Here is a 22,671-nt window from a genome sequence, read left to right on the forward strand (position 1 = left end):
GCACTCAGTAAATGCAATTGATTGAATGAATATATATATATATATATATATATATCCATCCATATACCTTTGATTTATAGCCTATGTGGTATATGCAGTGCATTTATATAAAATTGGTTTGGAGTTCATATTTCTACCTTTGTAATGACCTAAATGAACAAATATAGCCATTTATGATTTAAAACAACATGATTTCAATTTTCCCATATTTTGAAATGCATGTAAATTCAGTCCAGAGAAATTTCATGGGGGAAATGGTGTGGTTAGCAGATTTAAATCACCACTGTATTTTAGTTAGACATTTTCTCCCTTCTAAACCATATGTTTCTTGATTTATTAGCCCTTCCAAATATGGGCGAGCTGAGCTCAATCTTTTATAAAAATTCTCTACTGATACTTTACAGTGGCAATTAACTTTTACTGCTCCCATGAAATTTTGGGGTTTATTGTCATTTATGAAAAATGTATTCAGCTCCAATCCTCAGGTTTATAGGCCTGTGCATGTTTTATTACAGAACCTTCAGTAGAGCTGGGCAAACAAGCGTTGGAGATAGCAGGCACTATTTGTGCATACAGGTGATTTTTTTTTTTTTTTTTTGAGAAGAGGGACTATATACATAGCAATCAGTGTGTTTGTAGAACTTTTCCTGCAAAGGCCTTAATTTTCTTGTAATTATTATTAAATGGCAGGCATTCTTCATGTTTAATGAGAAAAGAAATTGAGGAATAGAAAAGGTAATTTTCCAGTGGGCAGAGCACAAACCAGTGGCAGGTATGGGGAAGAACCAAGGTCTCCAGACCATAGGATGAATGCTAGGACAATTTTTGATTTGGTTTTGGAGTCAGTCAAAGACATTTTTAATGCACTGAATTACTCTAATGCTGTTAACAACTGCCTCTAAATAAAATGTTTGAGTGCATATTACTTTTATCAGGCCATGTTAAGTGAATGATATGGTCCTGTAGAAACTGCATTGTAATTCAGAATTTAGATTTAGCTTAGAAGGATGAGACTGAGTGATAGAATGAAATTCAAAACTCAACTCCAAAAGGTTTACTTTTCCATTCTTTGCATATGAATTTTGAGAAGCAGTTTTCATGAATAAAGAACTGAGTTTTAAACTTTCCAAACATGGTCCCTGCGTAGTTTAGCTTCAAGTTCTGCCCATAGCGCACCCATCTAAACCTGCCTTGGAATCAGTGTAGTGTCTATTAATTCTTTGTAAATTTGTGAAAACATTGTCCTGCAAGGGATATTCAGGAAGAAAATTGGGTAAGCAGTTTTACCTTCCCTGAATATTCTTTTTTTATGTGTATACTAAGTCTTAAATTTTTACAGCTTTGCATAGGCCTGATTGTCGAAAAACATTTTTTGATTTTCCGGGGCCAAAATTTCATTTTCAGTCCTCATGTAGAGTCCTGCCCAGTGACACTTGAAGAATCCTGTGATATCTCTGCATATAGTTAGTCTAATTTCCTATTGAATCCTACTCTCCATTCTTCAGCTCTTCATCTCTTCCATCTTCCTTGGTAGGACCAGGATAACATGAATCCGTCCGGTATTTTTCTGGGAATTCTCTCTGAGAGGGTCTCATATTTTGTTCCCTGGGCACATGTACGGAGGCTTTGCTCTTGGCTGCCAAACCCATATCCTGCCCAGTTGAGGCTAAAAGTGGAGGGGCTTTGGCATGTTGGGAGAAGAGGTGTAGTTGGGTGAAGGTGGCAATTTTCAAGCAACCCCCCGGGGCAGTGGCTACACTAATGAGCTGCTTTCACTTCATCAGCTGCCAAAAGTAAGTATCTCATTTTCCTCCTGAACCAAGTCTGAGATAGCTTGACCAACAAACACCTTCCTGAATGCAAACGACAGAATTGAGAATATTGATTTTCAGATTGGCTGTCCTCCTTTTTTTTTTTTGAATGCTGGCAATTGTGTTTTCCTTTTAATGCAGTCTTTCTTTTCCCATTCATTCAGTCATATTTATTGAGTGCTTACTGTGTGCCAGAGCACTGTATTAAATGCTTGGGAGTGTTGCGTTGTACCCTGTGGTGTTGGAATGCTTTGTAACGAGGTAATGCCAATCCTGGATCTTTAATGGGGACTGTTTTGGGAAATTAATAATAATTAATAATAATTATGGTATTTAAGTGCTTATTATGTGCTAGGTAATGTACGTAACTCTGGGTTGGATACTAGCAAATGGGGTTTGATGCAGTCCCTCTCCTATGTGGTGCTCATAGTCACAAACCCCATTTTACAGATGAGGTAACTGAGGCACAGAGAAGTTTAGTGATTTGCCCAAGGTCACAAGACAGACCAGTGGCGGAGCCAGGATTAGAATCCATGGTTCTCAGGCCCGTGCTCTATTCACCACGCAATACCTGAATCATCATCTGTTAGTTGTGAATGTTGAAATACTAAGCATATTTTAGAAAAACTCTTTTTAACCTGTAGGATCTGCACAGCCATTCATTCATTCATTCAATCGTATTTATTGAGCACTTACTATGTGCAAAGTACTGTACTAAGTCAAGAGACATAGTATCTCATTTCTCTGGGCCTCAGTATCTCCATCTATAAAATCTATCTCTTTTCCCTGCTCTGCACCATGTGCAGGGTAGCGACTGTGTCCAACCTGATTAACTTGTATCTACCCCAGTGCTTAGAACAATGCTTGACCCATAATAAGTGCTTATCAAATGCCATAATAATAATAATAGTAAATAACAACAATCCCCTTGGTTAACCTCCCCCAGTAGATTGTAAGCAAGTCATTTCTCCTATTGTACTCTCCTAAGCAGTTAGTGCAGTGCTCGCACATAAGCATATCAACCCATATTGATTGATTAATCGACCTTCAATCGACATCATCAGCAGTTTTATTATGACTGCCTGCTCTCTGAAATTCATGGAATTAATGCCCTCCTGCATTATGTTTTATTTTGCAGTACAAAATCCATGCCCATTTTAGTCTGTCCTGCCTGGCATTATCCACTAAACAGTTCAGCAGATGTCAAACTGGATCTACATTGGAGGCCAAGGCTTGGGCCTGCGTCTTTAAGGGCTGGTTGCCTAGGGTAGGAAAAATGTTTAGTAAAGGGATATTGACTAGATTTAATAGCTAAGAAATAAATTTCAGATCTACCTCCATTGCAGCAAGAGCAGGAGAGGAAGGGAAGAAAAAGTGCAAGTGGAACCTCAAAAAACACTGACACTATGATCATTTCCTTCGTACAGGTTCTCAGTCCTAAAATCTCAGGATCAGGGCTTATCTGTTGTTTCTATTGCGTGCCTCCATCATCATCACAGTGAAGCATCTGCAGCAAAGGGTTCAGAATTCTAAAACTTAGCCAATTATTTGGAAGGTTTTTATGGCCTTCAGATTAACTAGAAATTTGCCTCAATCTTGAGGTGCTTTCGGAATCTTACAATCTAATAAGCATCTTGAGGGAGAGAAGTATTGAGGATAATATTTGTTTATGCTCATCTCTGTAACAGCACTTTTTTTAGATCCTCTAGGCGATAAGCTCATTGTGGGCTGGAACATGCCTACCAATTCTATTTTACTTTCCTGAAGAGCTTAGTACAGTGCTCAACACACAATAAACATTCATTAAATATGATTGACTGATCCATTTCTCAGTTGAAATAGGTCGTACTCTGAATTTCCAATTTATTTGCACAATATTTAATAAAAATAATAATGATGGCATTTATTAAGCTCTTACTATGTGCAAAGCACTGTTCTAAGCACTGAGGAGGTTACAAGATGATCAGGTTGTCCCATGGGGGGCTCACAGTCTTCATCCCCATTTTACAGCCGAGGTAACTGAGGCAGAGAGAAGTTAAGTAACTTGCCCAAAGTCACACAGCTGACAATTGTTAGAGCCGGGTCTTGAACGCATGACCTCTGACTCCAAAGCCCGTGCTCTTTCCACTGAGCTTCTTCTCTATTTGAATATTTAAATATTTGAATTTCAAAGTTGTCTGCCTTGTTTTAAAGAGCCCTTGAGTTTAGTGACCAGGGATTGTGTGAGGCAAAGGTGTTGCTGTCAAAAATGTTGTGGACTTGCTTATGTGTAATGCAGTTCCCAAAGGGAAATTTGCAGGATTTTTAGAGACTGAGAGACCCAAGCTCCACATATTGAGCGGTTCTAGTTGTTCTAAAGTGAGATTTGTGCCATTATGGCTGTTGCATCATTATATCCCAAGCTTCAAATAGAAATTTGTGCAGGTTGAGTCAGGGAGTAATTTTTAAAAGGGCAGATTGCCAGAAGACAAGTGAAGAAGCCTCAAAGTGCAGCTTACCTCTTTTAGGTGTTCTCTAATTCAAAAAGTGGTGAGGGTATAGGCACAGCTCTGCAGTTTTTCATTCCCCTGCTAATTTTTTTCTTTGAAAATAAAGAAGCATTGAAAAACTTCATTTTGAATGGACACCAGTTTTCACGTTTGCAAAAGCAAATATGTGTAAATTTCTTAGCTCTGACAAAATATCAGAACCTAGGAATTTCTATTCCAGAGCTAACTAGTAACTGATCTTAGCTGTGGGCAGGGAGTGTGTCTATCAACTCTGTCATATTGTGCTCTGCACCTAGTAAGCACTCAGCAAAATCCATCGATTTGATTGATTTCGGGCTCAACCAAAGGCTTTGCTTTTCCTCGCCAAGGAAACAGTCTCCTGCTGGCCAGATTTCCAGTGTAAGACAGTATATCTCTGCTTGCCCCAAGAAACTCGCCATAATGAAGTGCACATTTTGGTACTTCCTCCCTGTCTAATTTGCTAGGGAAAAAAATGCTACATACCTCTCTGCTGCCTCAACTGTTTTCATTTCCTAATCCCTACACTGACCAGCTGCTGGTGCTTTTGGCTCTTTATATATCGGGGTCTTCCATCCAACTATTGACTTAGGCTTCTGATCTTTCACAGAGGTCTTAGGAATGCCAGCAAGGCACAGCCTGGAATTCCGAACTGGATGCTCCTTGAGAAAGCGAGTGACTATCATTCTAAAAGCAGATCTGAACAGACCTTTCACTTTCACCATCTCTCTCCCTCCCTCTCTCAGCTTCACCAATAGTGACAGAGTGAGTTCTCCCTACTTCTCCATTTCCCTTCAGATCTGTGAGGTGCCTTGTTCTCTCCTTCCCAGAGGGCTTGGACACACTTTGAAGGCAGAGGGAAAGGAACTGTGGGATGATGATGGCAGTGAGGGATTACCGGAAATTCAGATGATATTATTCAAACTGGATGTCTGCTCTCTGTTATGCCTGGGTTTCCTGGCTATGTAAGAAATTTCACACTTTTATTTGGAGCTGCCTTTTGATGTAGAAGATTTGCTACTTTGCTACTTTGGTGAGGAATTCCCCACCTGTGTGTGTGTGTGTGTGTGTGTGTGTGTGTGTGTGACAGAAAAGCCCCCTGAGTGACTGACACTGTTTGCTGTTGGCCTTACTTTGTCATGCATGTAGAGCAGTTCTTGACACAGCGCTTAAGAAATTCCATCATCATTATGATGCTGTTGCTATTTTAAAATGCACCCATCCTAACCTGCCCACAACTCCTCACATACCTTCAGTCTGGTCTGAGGCTTGGAACTCCACTGTCAATCTCCTGGAGGACGTAAAGCACTCATGGATTTTATTTTACTTTTTTTTTCAATGTAAATTATCTACATTTCTATTCCCCGTACATTAGCTATTTTTAAGAAGATAGAAAGGAAAAGTATAATAGCAGCAAGGGACCTGAATAATACACCCACAAAGACATTAATCAGACACAGATGCTTGGTGTGCCTTAGGGGATCACTGGTGACTCCGAAGAAGGTGGTTGAAGTAGTAATAATAATAATAATAATGATGGCATTTGTTAAGCGCTTACTATGTGCAAAGCACTGTTCTAAGCGCTGGGGGGGATACAATGCGATCAAGTTGTCCCACGTGGGGCTCACAGTCTTAATCCCCATTTTTACAGATGAGGTAACTGAGGCTCAGAGAAGTTAAGTGACTTGCCCAAGGTCACACAGCAGACTTGTGGCGGAGCGGGATTCGAACCCACGACCTCTGACTCCAAAGCCCGGGCTCTTTCCACTGAGCCACGCTGCTTCTCTGTAGGTGAGGGGGGTTGTTGAACAGTAGCAGTTTTTGCCCATAAGGTAGCAGTTTTGAAGATTGGGTGGCAGATAAAAATGTTACAATAATGTCAACAAAAATAACTGAAGATGACGGATACTTCTAGACTGTGAGCCCACTGTTGGGTAGGGACTGTCTCTAAATGTTGCCAACTTGTAATAATGGCATTTATTAAGCGCTTACTATGTGCAAAGCACTGTTCTAAGCGCTGGGAAGGTTACAAGGTGATCAGGTTGTCCCACGGAGGGCTCACAGTCTTCATCCCCAGTTTACAGATGAGGTAACTGAGGCACAGAGAAGTTAAGCGACTTGCCTAAAGTCACACAGCTGACAATTGGCAGAGCCGGGATTTGAACCCATGACCTCTGACTCTCTAGCCCGTGCTCTTTCCGTTGAGCCATGCTGCTTCTCTACTTCCCAAGCGCTTAGTACAGTGCTCTGTGCACAGTAAGCACTCAATAAATACGATTGAATGAATGAATACAACATATTGTAGATCAAGCGCTTAGTACAGTGCTCTGCACACAGTAAGTGCTCAGTAAATATGATTGAATGAATGAATAAAGGCTTGGAAATTGACATCTTAATCAATCAGTGGATTTATTGAATATCTTCTATGCCCAGAGCACTCACTGCTCTAAACATTTGGGAGAGTACAGTACAACTGAGTTGGTAGACCCGTTCTCTGCCCACAATGAACTTACAGTCCAGAAGGAGAGGCATTAATATAAATAAATGATTTATAAAATATAACTTATAGATATGTACCTAGCCAGTTGACTCACCAACTTTTTGAGTCTGCTGTTAGAATCATGGGGAAAAGTTTCCTAGAACCTATATTTTGAAATAATTTGAAGACAGCATGTGTCACAACAGCAGAAATAAAAGGATATATTTGATACTGACTAAATAATCCAGGAAAAGCCAGATACTTTATTTTTGGAAAAGGGGAGTCCTTGATGACTGAGGTAATAAATGCCTGTTTGTTTAATCCATTGTGAAGTTTCTAACTGTTCCTACTAGATTACAGTTTGAACAGTTCTTTCCAGGGTTGTAGCTCTTAATGATCACATCACAGGGCAAGGAAATGTCAGAGGTTTATTTCCTGGCTAGACTTGCTTCAAATTGGTAGACTGGTTTTTCATTTCCTGGAACTCCTTCGAACTGGAAACTGAAGTCTTTCTCCTAGCTGGCTATTTGTCCTTCAAATTTGCCCTTGCTATAAGGAAACTTTTAGTCCTGAATTAAAAACCCATACACACACTTTTAATAACATGGTTTTCATCTGGGCTCATTTGCTATGTAACAGTCGTATGGATACTTAGGTAGATTTTTCATTAGTGTTACAATATACCACAGAGACCTTCAGCAACTCTTAAGACAGATGTTATTAAATACCTAATTATCATTTTATTGAAAACACATTAGAGGTTTTCAAGATATAATCTGATCTTTCTATTTGATATAAATCAAGTAGGAAAAAGAAGCAGATTTTCTTTGCTTATTTAGGAAGTAACAATGTTCAGAATCTTTGGGGCAACTTTTTTTTAAAAGCCTGACAGTGAACATATAGGGAAATGGTGTGAATTGTAAATTGTAAAAGGATTAAAATGTTTTTAAGAGCTTAGCTGTTTCTTCATTCCAGAAGCATGGGAGGCCAAAATTGATCAGCAGAATTAAAGCACTAATCAAAAAATTGCTAACATATTTCTGATGAAGTTCCAAGCAACCTGTTTAATTGTTCATTGTAAAGGAATTCAGCACTGTTTTTTACCATTTCTGAAGGTGGTGTCTTGTAAACTCCAAGGAGTAGGCTATAGTACTGGCCAACACATCTCTAATTTTCTTAATACTTGCATTATATTTAATAGTAGTATATCCCTATTAAATATGGGCAATATTTTTGCCTATTTCTATTGTCTCCTTATTATTTCTTTCTGTTCCCATTCATCAAAATTGGTTGAACCTTCTGGACTATCTCTGAAAATGAACTATTGGGGTAGAATTCCAGAAAAAAAAGCAAGGAATCTTCAGGTTATGATTTAAATGTTGATTTTTTTCAAAATCAACCTTATGTTTTCTCTGAGATTTGTCCAGTCCTTTTGGGAATTTTTTTTTGTTATCTTATATTTGGTGACTACTCCTAACATGTCAGCTTTATTGCAGTTCAAATGTGAAACGCAAAATTAAAATTGTGTTTAAACAAGTTCACTGCTCCCAGTTTATGGGTGATAGGAAAACTGATGTCTCATTGCCAATTTGATTTACTGAATACGTATTTCATGCTCAAGTCTAAATATTGCAGTTTAAAGTACAATAGAATGTTTAGGAAAAAACAGTAATATTTATTGCAAGGTAAAATATTTCTTATGTTCCCTTTCCAAACTAGTTAAATCTAAAATCGTAATTATTATTTTTCTCTTCAAGACCACTGTCAGCAGGAAAAGAAATCCCTGCCCACTGAAATCACCGCTTCCTTATTATCTTGGACATCTTCTGTAGCAGAGTGAACTACTAGCTATAAGGCACACTGTAGTAGATTTATCCAGCGTATGGAAGGAATTTCTGTTTTTCTAAAGGTTGAGTTCTCACTCAGATTCCGTAATTTCTTCACATAAATTCCCTTGAGCTTTTCAATTTACAGTTACCTAAAAGACAGTGTTTTTTAAAGGGAGCAATTTACCCCAAATGTATTTAAAAATCCTTTGGGAGAGCTGTGATTTAAAGTTGAAGCTGATTGTCATTTTTGCATGTTTTTTGAGTAAAAAACTAAGTGTTAGCAAGCACAAAGTTGACATTGCATTCCATCCCTCTGGAACACACGTTGTTGGGATACAGTGTAATATTAAAGGTAGCAGCATTTGTTGCCTTTGGAAGGTGGGGGAATGAACATTGAGAACTTTATAGCAAAAAGTTGGTTTTTAGTATAACGATATGGTGTATTTACCCCTTACTTTAACAAATGTCAGCCTGAACAAATTAGACTTCTTGTGAATGGGCATACCTGCATTATATTTGTGGATGGTGGTGGAAAAGACTTAACTGAAATGTGTATTTTTAAGTGTAAATATTTTCCTTAGTGCCACATTTCAGATTTCTTTAAAAGATCTCATTTTTGAAGGCATATTGCCGTAGTCATCTGAGCAGAAAATGATTGGTGCCCATAAAAACAAAACCTTCCCAGTGTTAAACTTGCTTTAGTGGAGCTTCAAATGAAATATTTACATTTTCGCATCTCCATTATTCAGAAACATACACCATTCGAAAACACTAGTCCAAGGACCAGCATTGATTTATTATCTGGGGTGGTTCATTTGTCCATTACATGGATCCAGACACTGGGGAAGCTACAGTGAGTTATTCAGAAGAAACCACAAAGCTTTTATAAATGCAAAGGAAGAAGACACTACACTACATAGGCCCAGGAGCAAACCATTAAAAACCTTTAATGGTAATAAGAAACATTAAAACCACACCACCCAGACAGGGGTAGGATCTGGAGCAGCCCCAATGGGGCTGAATAGTAGCTCCTTCTATTCGAGAGTCTAGGTGGTAAGATTGGTCCCAACCACCTCAGTGTCCCAGAAAGTAAAAACCTGCCGCTTCCCCACGACAACAGTGGGCAAGGTTTGGGCACAGGCCCGAAGGGGTAAGGGGAGGGTCTAATTATCAGTCTCTGGCCGCCTGTGTTCTCTTGGTCAGAAATGTATGGCCCTAGCTTCTTCCCATTGCCCTTTACTTGCTCAGTGGGACTTAGGTAATAATAATAATAATAATAATGATGGAATTTATGAAGCACTTACTATATGCAAAGCACTGTTCTAAGTGCTGGGGAGGTTACAAGGTGATCAGGTTGTCTCAAGTGGGGCTCACAGTCATAATCCCCATTTTACAGATGAGGTAACTGAGGCGCAGAGAAGTTAAGTGACTTGCCCAAAGTCACACAGCTGACAAGTGGCGGAGCCAGGATTTGAACCCATGACCTCTGACTCCCAAGCCCATCTTCTTTCCACTGAGCCACACTGCTTCTCTAGTCTCCCAAGTGCTTAGTACACTGCTCTGCACTCAGTAAGCGCTCAATAAATATGATCAAATGAATGAATGACTATGACCAAACCTGTACAAATACTAGTCACCCTGAATACTTTAGACAGCTTATTTTTATGTCTATGCTCCTTAATCTAAAAAAAAAAAATAGAAAAGACTTGAACACTGAACTTTTGAGCAGGCATTAGCAGCATGGCTAGTACTGTTGAATTTCTGCTTTTCTGCATCTATACCAGAGGTACAATTGGATGATTTCCGACTCGTCATTCTGTCCCTTTCTTGATTATTTAGGTGATGTCCTACAGAACCTGCACCCCTACACAAATTTCAGTTGCTTCCTCCAGCAATATGCATGCAGGTTGCAGCTTGCTTGAGTGAGCTCTACAAGTGGGGGTTTCAATTTTGCAGCCAGGACCCCCAAGGGTGCATTAAGTAGTGCTGTCTCTACCTGAGGGGCGATCAGGGTGGCAGCTTCACAGTTTGCTTCAAAACCATGTAGTCAGCCTTTAATTCTAAGACTATGTTAGAATTCTGTATAGGCCTTAGCCCTGGAAGCAGGTATCAGATACTACAGAGGGCACCTTGTCACCTCACAGGCCAAAATTTTGACAGTTTGGAAGAGTGTGTCAGCCATCAGAGTTGACAGTTGACAGGAAGTCATAAACTTGCACAAATTTGCAGCCTGCTTGAAGACGCTGGCTTGTGCGTATTGTGTGGCTCCCTGTGGCTCACTTAGTTTTACAGCCACCCATCTGGGAGCATATAGTTTGTCTGCCATTACACGTTTCCACCCTGGCCGCTGTGAGTTTTGCGTAGATCAGCACACGACGTGGGAGGACACATTGAGCATGGCCATATGCTCCATCTTGACTCCCCACACCCACGTGAATTTGCAGGTCTCTGTGGCTTGTCCCTGTATATGCCGCATAGATTTCCACTGCTGCACGGAGCTCGGCTTCTTGTGAAGGGCCCCCGGTGCTTTTTGCACACTGGGCCAGACTGTCCACTGACACCCAGACTCCCGCACGTTTCCAGCATCTCACTGAGGTGGTCAGTCAACACTGCATGCAGGGGCTTGGCCTCTGGGAGATTTTGGCCTTTTGGACTGGGGGTCCTCTGGATTCTAATTGCAGCTCTGCTACTTGCTGTGTGACCTGGGGCATATCACTTGACTTCTCTGTGCCTCAGTTTCCTCATCTGTAAAATGGAGAATCAATCCCATTTTGCTTCCTTCTCAGACTGAGAGACCCATGTGGCTCTACAAGTTGCTAGCTCTTGTCCAACCCAATTATCTCTCAGTACAGTGCTTGGCACCTAGTAAGCACCTAAATATTATTATCATCAGTTTTCATTCGTCTGTTTGACCTTTGTCAGTCAGTGCCTTCTCCCTCCAGTTTTCTTCTCCCCAGTCAAGGTTTTTCAAGCATTGTTTTCCAGGATTTTGGGTTACAAAGTGAAAAGCACTTAAGGGAGAGAACTGTACTCTGAGCTCTCCTCCTTCTCCTCTTCCTCCTCTTCCTCCAAGAGTAATATTAGGACTAATATCTCCAAAGTTTTGCCCCACCCGTGCCCTCTTTATCCACCCTTCCCATCTGCGAGTGCCTAAATGCCACCATAATTCCCCGGTGTCCCCACTGTAGGGTGGGGAAGGGTGAGGGGGAGCTCAGTCCTAAAAGATTGACCAGGCAAGATGCTACCCTGAGCTCTCCTAGTGTCCGGGTAGGGGCTCTCAATTCCTTTTCTCTCTCCTCTGATTTTACTGAAAGTTTTAAGTTCTTTTTTTCATGCAGATTATTACACTTTCCCCCCTCCCCCCTTCTATTTACATAGTTTCTCTGCTCTTTCCAGTATTTATAGCAGGCATTTATAGATAGAATTCATTCGTGACTGGTCAGTATCTTTTTCGGATCATTAATAACAGTATTGCATAAAACGTGATGTAAAACTGATTCTCACATCACCCCTAATCTAAAATCAGTTTTCGCCCTTAGTGGGGATAGATCTCTAGGTGTTCTCTCTCTTTCTCTCTCTCTCTCTCTCTCTCTCTCTCTCTCTCTCTCTCTCTCTGTGTGTGTGTGTGTGTGTGTGTGTGTGTGTGTGTGTGTTTCATCACCCCTAATCTAAAATCAGTTTTTGCTCTTAGTGGGGATAGATCTCTGTGTTCTCTGTGTGTGTGTGTGTGTGTGTTTCTCTCTCTCTCTCTTTCTCTCTCTCTTTCAGCCTCCTCCTCACTCAGCTTCTGCTGGTGGACAGAATGTTTCCCTTGAGTTGGCCCTGAAGAAAACTGCCCCATTATCCAAGCAGCAGGAAGGGCAGGAGCAGGAACAGGGTTGGCCTGGTGAGCTGTAGACACGAGGAGGGTTGTGGTCTGCCCGCAAAGTCTCTCCTCTCTGTTTCCGTCCCAGCTCCGGTTAGAGCCAAAGCATCTGACATCCTTCTCTTCCCCCAGCTTCCATTCCCTAACCTTCTTTTCCTCTTCCCCCTCTCCCCTTTCTTTCTCCCTATCTATCATCTTCCCTGTCCCTTTCCTTTCTCTGATTTTCTCCCCTCTCTCCTTTCTCATCCCGTGTGGTAGCAGCACCTCTTGCAGTGATGAGACCAAATGATACAATGCCATCATACATGATGATAATAATAATAATAATGGTATTTGTTAAGCGCTTAACTATGTGCCAGGCACTGTACCTTGATGTTAGAATCACCCCAAATGACTGGAGCATAACTTCTAAGGCTCTTTCTATGCCCACTGCTCAAAGATTTCATTAGATTAGACTTTTCTGGCCTAAAAGGTTGTCATTCCCTGATCTACTGTATTTTTTTCATCCAACTACTAAACTTGCTGCACAGAGTTTTAAGCCGTGCTTCTTTTCAGCCATTGTTCTATTCCATTGGAATGTTTGAAGATTTTTTTCTCTACTTATGTGTCCTTCCTTAATTCCTTGAGTATCAGCATCAGCTTTGAAGGACAGTCCTTTATTGTAGGGATGCTGTTCTAGAAGACTTTTATAGCATTCATGGCCTCAAAACCCTAACTTTTATGACATTTCATTCGGGTTCATTAATGTTTGATCTTAATAATAAACACCATTTATTAGGTCAGTTTGGAGATACTGATTTCTAAGAACCCTTTGCCTCTATTGCTGTTGCAGAACACTATTACACTCTTCTTCTGACGTAGCTCAGTGTATTACAGCTGGGTCATACTTTCAAGATGAAACTTGGATACAGGCAGTTTCCCCACTTCTTGGAACTGTTCTGAGTCCCCAACATTACTCAACTCATGATGAATACCAATATACTACCATTATACACTTTGCCAGAAACTGACAATGTTATCAAGCCATTTTTTATACCTAATGCTGTTTTAAAGACTTTTAATTACCTCAAGCAAATGATTGGTTCTATTCAGAACTTTCTTTTGAATATCTTAATCTGAAAGATGGTGTGCAATAGACATGTGTGTTAGAAAACTGTTCTCAGTAATAAATACTTAAGGCAGACAATTCATTCCTCCCACATAAATCTAATCCCTTTCCCTTAGAGAAGCAATGTGGCCTAGTGGATAGAACACATGTCTAGGAGTCAGAAGGATGTGGGTTCTAATCCCAATTCTGCCACTTGTCTGCTGTGTGACCTTGGGCAAATCACTTAACTTCTCTGGGCCCAAGTTATCTGATTTGTAATATGGGGATTAAGACTTTGAGCCCCATTCAGGATAGGGACTCTGTCCAACTTGACAAATTTTTATCTATCCCAGCGCTTAGTGCCTGGCACATAGTAAATGCCTAACAGATAGCACTGTTATTATTATTTCTAGATTAAAAGCATAAATTGAGGTTATTATTACTCCTGTTATTGTTATTGTATTTGTTAAATGCTTACTATGTGGTTATTACTGTTCTAGGTGCTGAAAACCTTTCAGGTATAGGCAAATGTGAGCAAGTAATTTGAGAAAAAACTGTACACTTTAGATTAAAAAAAAATACAAATGAGATTCCAGGGCCCAGAAATCATTTTGTAGGAGGCCATCTGCTTCAACTGACTCATCCCCCAGACCTTTGGATGGCACTGTGTTTTGATGACAAGTGTCCTTTTGAAACTCTGTGTGTATTGCCAGCTTTCTTTTCACCATGTGCTTTGCTTTAGACTCTCCGAGATTTGAGTCTGCAAGGGAAAGGAAAAGTTTTCTGGTGTTGAATTTCTTTCATTCTCCCAGGTGCCAGATGTTCCCCTTGAAGAAATTCAGGGTGAAGTAAATACTCTCAGATTTTTGGTGTGTTTCATTTACAGGGTGTAGACTCCTAAAATGGTTTATTGATGTTAAATCAATTTAAAATAATTTCAAAGCAGTGTGGTCTTTGTATTCAAAATCTAATTTTTAGAAATGTGAAGGAAACCCTTCTAACAATAATCAGTCCTAATACTTGCCTGGGAGAGAGAGACACATGTGCTCTTCACACTGGTGACCTTGCTGTGAAAGGGCTGCGGTGGTTTTTTCCTATGGGTTATAAACACTTTCACTGAAATGAAAGCTACTCAAGGGCAAGGAGCGTGTACCTTGCTTGCTAGTACAGTGCTCCACACCCCGGTGCTCAATAAAAACCATTGATTCATAGCTCTTTTCAGGTTCTGTATTCTTCAGGATCAGTCAGTCTGTGGTATTTGAGTGCTTATTATTCATTCAGTTGTATTTATTGAGCACTTACTGTATGCAGAGCACAGTACTAAGCGCTTGGGAAGTAAAAAACGACAACATATAGAGACGTTCCCTACCCAACAACAGGCTTGCTCCACACCCTGATGTCCAAAAAATACCATTGAGTGATAGCTCTTTATCTGGTTTCTGAATTCTTCACGATCAATCAGTGGTATTTATTGAGCATTTACTAGGTGCCGAGAACTGTACTGCGTGCTTGGGTGAGTACAATACAGCAGAATTAGCAGACACATTCCCTATCCATGTGAGCTGTAAGTCTGGATGGGGAGATAGACATTAATATGAACAAATAATTTGCAGTGTATAATTTCAAGATATGTATGGTAAGTTCTGTGGGGTTGGGGGTGGAATGAATATCAAATGTCCAAAGTGCATAGATGACAAAGAAGGGAGAGTGAGCTGGGGAAAAGAGGGCTTTATCGGGGAAGGCCTCTTGAGGATAATGTTTTGAAGATGGTGGTCTGGCTTAAACAGTACATGGAGGGGGAGGGAGTTCCAGGCTAAGAGGGGGGTGTGGGAAAGGGGTCGGCGTCGAGATACTTGAGATTGGGGCGTAGTGAGTAAGCTATGCCGGTGTGCAGAATGTGTGGGCTGGGCTGTAGTAGGAGATCTGTGAAGTGAGGTAGGATGGGGGCGAGATGATTGAGTGCTTTAAAGCTAATGATAAGGAGTTTCTGTTGGATGCAGAGTCAGATGGGAAGCCATTGGAGGTTCTTAAGGAAGGGGGAGACATGGACTGAACATATATTTGTGCATATTTATTACTCTATTTTATTTGTACCTGTTTATTATATTTTATTTATGATATGTATGTAGCTATAATTCTATTTATTCTGATGGTACTGACAACTTCTCCCCCTTTTAGACTGTGAGCCCGTTATTGGGTAGGGACCGTCTCTATATGTTGCCAACTTGTACTTCCCAAGCGCTTAGCACAGTGCTGTCACACAGTAAGCGCTCAATAAATACAATTGAATGAATGAATGAATGAAGACTGTGAACCTGTTGTTGGGTAGGGACCGTCTCTATATGTTGCCAACTTGTACTTCCCAAGTGCTTAGTTCAGTGCTCTGCACACAGTAAGCGCTCAATAAATATGATTGAATGAATAAATGAATGAACTGTCTACTTGTTCTGTTTTTTCGTCTGTTTCCCCCTTCTAGACTGTGAGCCCATTGTTCATTCATTCATTTCATTCAAAAGTATTTATTGAGCGCTTACCGTGTGCAAGACTGTGAGCCCGTTGTTGGGTAGGGATCGTCTCTATATGTGGCCGACTTGTACTTTCCAAGTGCTTAGCCCAGTGCTCTGCACACAGTAAGTGCTCAGTAAATATGATTGAATGAATGAATGAATTTTTGTTGATAAATGATTCATGGCCCAGAGTGAAGTATGGACTGGAGTGGGGAGAGATAGGAAATACTGGAAGGTCAGCAAGGAGGTAGTTGGTAGTTAGTTGGGTGCCAGGACTGCTTGGGGTTTTTATCCAGGCTACTCTCTCGAATGTCAGATTTACTATCATTCTAGACTGTAATCTCCTTCTAGACTGTAAGCTCTTGCAGGCAGGGAACGTATCAGTTACATTGTTCTCTCCCGAGCACTTTGTACAGGACTCTGCACACAATAAATGCTCAATAAGTGCCTTTGACTGACTGACTGACTGTCTATCATTCCTTTCTTGCTAAGAACTCTCAAAGTATTTTCAGAATCATTATCTCAGGTTTCCTGATTGAGCGTGGCAGGGAGAGGGTGTGGATTATCCCCATTGTGCAGATAGGGGAATTGAAGTACAGAGGGGTTAAGCCATTTGCCCCAGGTCACACAGTAAACTGGGACAAGGATGCAGGTGTCCCAAATTGACTTTTCAATACTGTAGGTCGTGCAAACTCAAATCAGAAATGAACAAGATCTGGGCAAGGTTTTTGGTTGTGAGACTGGAGAGAGAGAGCTAGCAGCCCGTGGGTACTTAGTGTACAGGAAGAAACAAACTGATTTGGTAAATAGACAAGATAGAAGAAGAAGTAGCTGTTGCTGAGGTTTTTTGTTTGGAAGAAGAGGAAATGGTAGAAGCTGTCGACAGTGTGCAAGTTGGCTACCCGGGTTCTGAAAGGGAGGCGAACAACTCTTTATGTCATCTAAAGTTTCACAAAATGTAGCCGTTCCGTAGTGCCATGTAATTATATGATGTGGATGAAAGAAACCCTTGTTAGAGGACTGTGCTGTACTGTTTAAAACTTTTGGCGTATATAATTGCTTATAATTCAAGAAACAAGAAAGTTCTCTGCTTCTGATATTTTCACCACCTTGATTGTTATCACAAGATTTCAGATTAATTTAAAGACCCAGTAATTGTAACCACAGAAGTTACTTATAGGGAGAGGGACTGATAAGACAGTGTTCAGTTGTCCTAATTTGACCTTTTGTGTCCAAAAACATTTCAATTGGAGTAAGCTACAGATTTATAAAATACCAAACTACTTCCAAACCTCATACTCCCTTTCCCTTCTATGTCCTCTAAGCACTTGGTCTGCCCCCTTGGAGCACTTGATATTCATTCCTTCCTCAGCCCCACAGCATTTTTATATGTTACTGTAAGCTATTTATATTAATGGTTGCCTCCCCCTCTAGGCTGTAAATTTGTTGTTGGCAGGGATCATGTGTACCAGCTCTGTTTTATTGTACTGTCCCAAGTGCTTACTATAGCAGCTCTGCACACAATAAACACACATGCAGTTAATTTATTGATTGTTTTGCTCTGGGGAGGATGAAATAACAGTAAAAGTCTGTGACATACTTGTGGGTGGCCTCATGGAAAGAGTGTGGAGTTGGGAGTTAGGGGACCTGAATTCTAATCCTGGCTCTGCCATTTGCTTGTGGTGTGATCTTGGGCAAGTCACTTAATCTCTCTGGGCCTCAGTTTCCTCATTTGTAAAACAGGGATAAGATACCGGCCCATCCTACTATTTAGATCACAAGCTCCATGTGGGATAGGGACTTTTTCTGATCTGATTATCTTGTATCTAACCCTTGAGTTCCTAGTAGGCACTTAAGAAATGCCATTATTGATTCAATAAAGTAAAAATAAACTAGAAATCTCTTAAAGAACCTGTGCTTCCATAGTGGGAAGCTTAATTTGCCATTATACTAGTAAACCATTTTCTAGAAGTATTACTTTATGTGATATGAATTTAATTTTATAAGAATGAATAATTTGTGGGACCATGAATATTAAAAACCTGGGGTACCCTTTTTATGGATAGCTATAAAATAGAATCTCTCTGGATTTTTTATCTACTTTATTTGGAACAAATTTTTGTAACCTAATGTTTTCTTTTCTATAGTTTATCAGAGAAGATATGAAATATAAAGATGCCACTAATAAACACAGCCACCTGCACCGAGAAGACAAGCATATAACGGTTGAGGATTTGTGGAAACGCTGGAAAACATCAGAAGGTAAGAAGATCAATTCAGAGTGCAGTGGTTCATCCCCATCTGTACCCCACTCAGTCTTGTTACCCCATTGATTCTGTGAAGCATTTGAAATTAAATACAGTTTTCTACAAACATTTATCAGAAAAGTGATCTATTACTTGAGTTACTGTAAGATGTAGCCCTTTGAAACAATTCATCAATCGATGATTTATATTGAGCACTTAATGTATTCAGAGCACTGTACTAAGTGCTTGGGAGAATACAGTACAACAGAGTTAGTAGACACATTTCCTGCCCACAGTGAGCTTATTCAAACTTCCCGGTTTAGGTTAACAATTTGTACTGTGCTTATCTCTTGGTTCTTTTTCATGATTATGAGAAGTAGGTGTAATATAGACAAAATACAGTTTGCCATATAGAGTTTTGGCTGTAGATGCTTCAGTGACTGAAACAAAACCATTTCTGTGTTCCAGCGAAGTCTCCAGATAAAGTATACTTCCCTTCAGTTAAATAACTGACCCTTTTTTGTAAACTGCGGCAGTAATGACCAAAAAAACAATCCTCCAACTCTGACTCCTTCAGTTCCACCATTGAATAATGATGCTCTCTGAACCTCATCGGGGAAAAGGTATAAAGCACACGCATGTGCACACACGCACACTTTGCTTTTCCCAAATGGTCTGAGGGAGGGTGGAGGGGAAGGACAGGAGCAGAACCCTGCCTCCGAGTGGCTGAAAACTCCACCCACTTTCGACTAACGATGCTGTGACTCACAACTTCAGCATGGCCTAGTGGAAAGAGCACAGGCCTGGGAATCAGAGAACCTGGGTTCTGATATGACCTCCACCAGTAGCCTGCTGTGTGACCTTGGGCAAGTCACTTAGCTTTTCTGTGTCTGTTACCTCATCTGTAAAATGGGGATTAAAGCTGTGAGCCCAATGTGGGACAATGCCTGGCACATTGTAAGCACTTAACAAATTCCCGTTTTTTAAAGCAGTGGGGAACCTGGATTGTGCAGTCTCGCCTCCTTCCCCCCATTCCCAGTTTTTCATGCAGCAGATTGAACCCATTCCCTAGACAGAGAAGCTGGACAGCTTGGATGCTGATTGCTGGAAAACAGCTTGTCTTGGAAGCCGAAATGGTACAAAAACTACTCATTGTTCCCCTCCAGCAGCTTCGTGCGTGACTTCAGACACTTCATCCTCTTTGCCCGAACCACTATAAAACCTGCCTTTGTCAGGGAAGTGAAGCCAAAGAACCTGCCAATCCCTCCCTCTGAATGCATGAAAGGAGATTTGTTCAGGCCTGGTGGCAAGAGGTGCATTCTCAGCAAAAATCCTTGCCCCACTGTACTGGCGATGCTTCCAGCCCAGTGACCCCGGCATTCCCAGGCCCTGCTCCCTCTTTTCCTTACTGTGGGAGGAGTCTGGGCAACCCGGGAGCTCAAGCTGGCTGGTAAGCCCCAGCCCTCACTGCCACTGCCAGGGCCAGACAAACACTTTACACTCTCAGTTGGATCCCCTCCCTCCAAATCACAGGGAGCTGAGTTTTCCCCCCAAACGTTGGTTGGTTTTTTAGCAACATAAATCTCTTGATCCTATGAGCATCCGTGTGTAACCAAGTGGCACTGTAAGTGAAATCTCCTGACAATCCACAAAATTTTTAGACAGTAATTGCAGTGCTTGCCAAGTTTTTGAGGGCTGCTAATTGGTAGTAGCAGCAGGAGACAGTGAGGCCTAATGAAAGGAGCACAGGACTCGGAGTTGAGATCCAGATTCTAAACCCAGTTCTGCCACTTGCCCCCTCTGTAACTTTGGGTAACTCAGTTAGCCTTTCTGGACCTCAGTTTTTTCATCCTCAGAATTGTGATAAAATAGACTGTGAGCCCTGTGAGCCAGTTGGATAATCTTGATTCTACTCCAGTGTAGTGGACTCTACTCCAGTTCTACTCCAATTAATTACTCCAATTAATAAGTACTTAATAGATTAATAATAAATCCCATTTCTGAAAATAGTTAAACTCACCAATTTAGCGCTCTCACCCTCGAAAGTACTGGAGACTGAGGAACAAACTACATGGTTTCCTGAGGAATACAGCTTGGAAAATGTATTTGATCTCCTCCCAAGGCAGATTAACAAGACCGGTTGATCAAAGAGAAAGAAAGAGGTAATCTGTTTTGACAGTAACTTGGCCGAATTGTGGCACACTCATCAATAAACTGTGGAAATAAGAACTTGGAGTACCCAACTGTTAGGCGAGAGTGACACCAAAATAATTTGCAGATAAAAGGAAGAAGGAAAAGTGGATATGTAAAAGAATTGGTGTTTAAGTATTAGAGTAAATAAAATACACGTGGAAGTAATAATAATAGCAATTGTGGTATTTCTTAGTGCTTACTATGCAGGCACTGTACTAAGTGCTGGGGTAGATACAAGAAAATAGGGTTGGACATAGTCCCTGTCTCCCATGGGACTCAGTCTTAATCCCCATTTTACAGCTGAGAAAGCTGAGGCACAGAGAAGTGAAGTGATTTGCCCAAGGTCACACAGCAGAGAAGTAGCAGAGCCGGAATTAGAACACAGGACCCTCTGATTCCCAGGCCCATTCCCTATCCGCCAGGAGATATTTGGGAGAAGGAAGTGCAGCGTATGCAGGTGTGTAAAAATTAGGTAAATAGGGGGCAACTATCGTCTCTATTTAAAAAGGAAGTAGTCAGTGATCAAGGTTCAACGCAAGAGGACCCAGTAAACCAGTGGCAAAGGCTGTGACCAGTGTTTATTACTGACTAGCAGAGTTGTTTAGCCTCCCTTGGGGTTAGGGAGGCAGGAATGGGAACAGACATTAGAGACCAAGGCTAATAGTCACCCAGGTCATCTTCCCATGACTCGCAACGCAGTGTGCACATATAATCGCTCCCTTCCATGCCAGCACACACGCTTTGTACACCAGGGTAGACCCAAGTAGAAGATGTTCCCATTTTAAATGGAGAGCAATAATTTTTCCCATCACTTCTCTTAAAGGCAAATGCCAGTTCATCGGGGGAAAATGAAATCCTGTTGCTAACCGTGCCCTAGTTTGCAGGACAGAATGTCCCAGTAAGGCAGGGACAGATATAACAAAGCATCTTTTCTAAAATGGATTCTTTAGTCGCGAAGATCAGTTGGTTCGGTCATTTCTTCAAGGAATGAGATCAAAGCATATCCTTCATCTGGCCCATTTAATGTGAGTGGAGTTGTAGTGGGATGAGTCGAACCTTAAATTCTTGGTTACTGCTAATTAGTCTGCAAAAGAGCTATATCTGTTCCATTTCCCATAGGGAGTTATATTTTAGGGCCACGTATAGGATAGTGAAGTGCTCCGTTAAGATGGGTCCGAATCTGGTTGTTCCGGGCTGCTTGGAAAGGAGCCAAGAATGAGGACATGGAGGAACCATGGTGGAGCTGGAAGAGATCAAGGAAGAGAGAAGGGAAGTAAGGGAACCATCTGCCTATTCGGTTGCTTTCTGGATTGAGGCTGCCACCTGCTTCATTGTGTGGCTGCAGGGGGTCTCTAGATCAAACCAGGGTACGGCTCGGAATTACTCTGACCTCAATCAATCGTATTTATTGACAGTAGCATTAGCATAAAAGTGGTCAGACTTTAGCATAATGTCAGACATTATGCTAGTAGTCAGACATAAGGTCAGACATTAGCATAGAAAAAATTTACAGATACATACATAAATACCGTAGGGCCAGAGGGGGGATGAATAAAGGGAATAAGTCAGGATGACGCAGAAGGGATTGGGAGAAAAGTAAAGATAGTCTTAGGGAAGGCCTCTTGGAGGAGATGTGCCTTCAATAACTCTTTGAAGTAGGGAAAGTAATTATCTGTTGGATTTGAGGAGGGAGGGCGTTCCAGGCCAGAGGCAGGATGTGGGCAAAAGGTGGATGATGAGATAGATGAGACTGAAATACAGTGAGAAGATTAGCATTGGAGGAGTGAAGTGTGCCAGCTGGGTTGTAGTAGGAGAGTAGTGACGTGAGGTAGGAGGGGGCAAGGTGATTGAGTGCTGCCATCCCAGTTACAAGCTGCCATCGTAGTAAGCAGCCAGCAGATGGATTGATTCTGGCCTGTATTCTGGTGGACATTAGGCTGTCCTCCTTCTCAAGCAACTAAGACTCAAGGGCACAGCTCCATAATATTTGTTAAGCACGTACTTTGTGTCAGGCCCAGTACTAAGCACTGGGGTAGGTACAAGATCATCAGGTAGGACACCATCCACATCCCACAAGGGGCTCTCGGCTTTAATCCCCATTTTACGGATGAGGTAACTGAGGCACAGAGAAGTTAAGTGACTTGCCC

At 41.3% G+C, this 22,671-nt stretch overlaps 1 protein-coding gene across 2 annotated transcripts in view; it reads left to right on the plus strand.

Annotated features, from left to right (window-relative positions):
* Positions 1 to 22,671, plus strand: part of STIM2 (stromal interaction molecule 2) — an 81,746-nt gene that overhangs the window by 12,563 nt on the left and 46,512 nt on the right. The window contains exon 2 of one of the 2 annotated variants that reach the window (XM_038752354.1): positions 18,233 to 18,347. In XM_038752354.1, coding sequence (XP_038608282.1) covers positions 18,233 to 18,347 — 115 coding nt within the window. Of the gene's footprint in view, positions 1 to 18,232; positions 18,348 to 22,671 lie in introns of those variants that run through there. The other variant, XM_038752353.1, reaches the window with a different exon arrangement.

Source organism: Tachyglossus aculeatus, chromosome 10 (genome assembly GCF_015852505.1).
Source record: "Tachyglossus aculeatus isolate mTacAcu1 chromosome 10, mTacAcu1.pri, whole genome shotgun sequence".
NCBI classification, from domain to species: domain Eukaryota; kingdom Metazoa; phylum Chordata; class Mammalia; order Monotremata; family Tachyglossidae; genus Tachyglossus; species Tachyglossus aculeatus.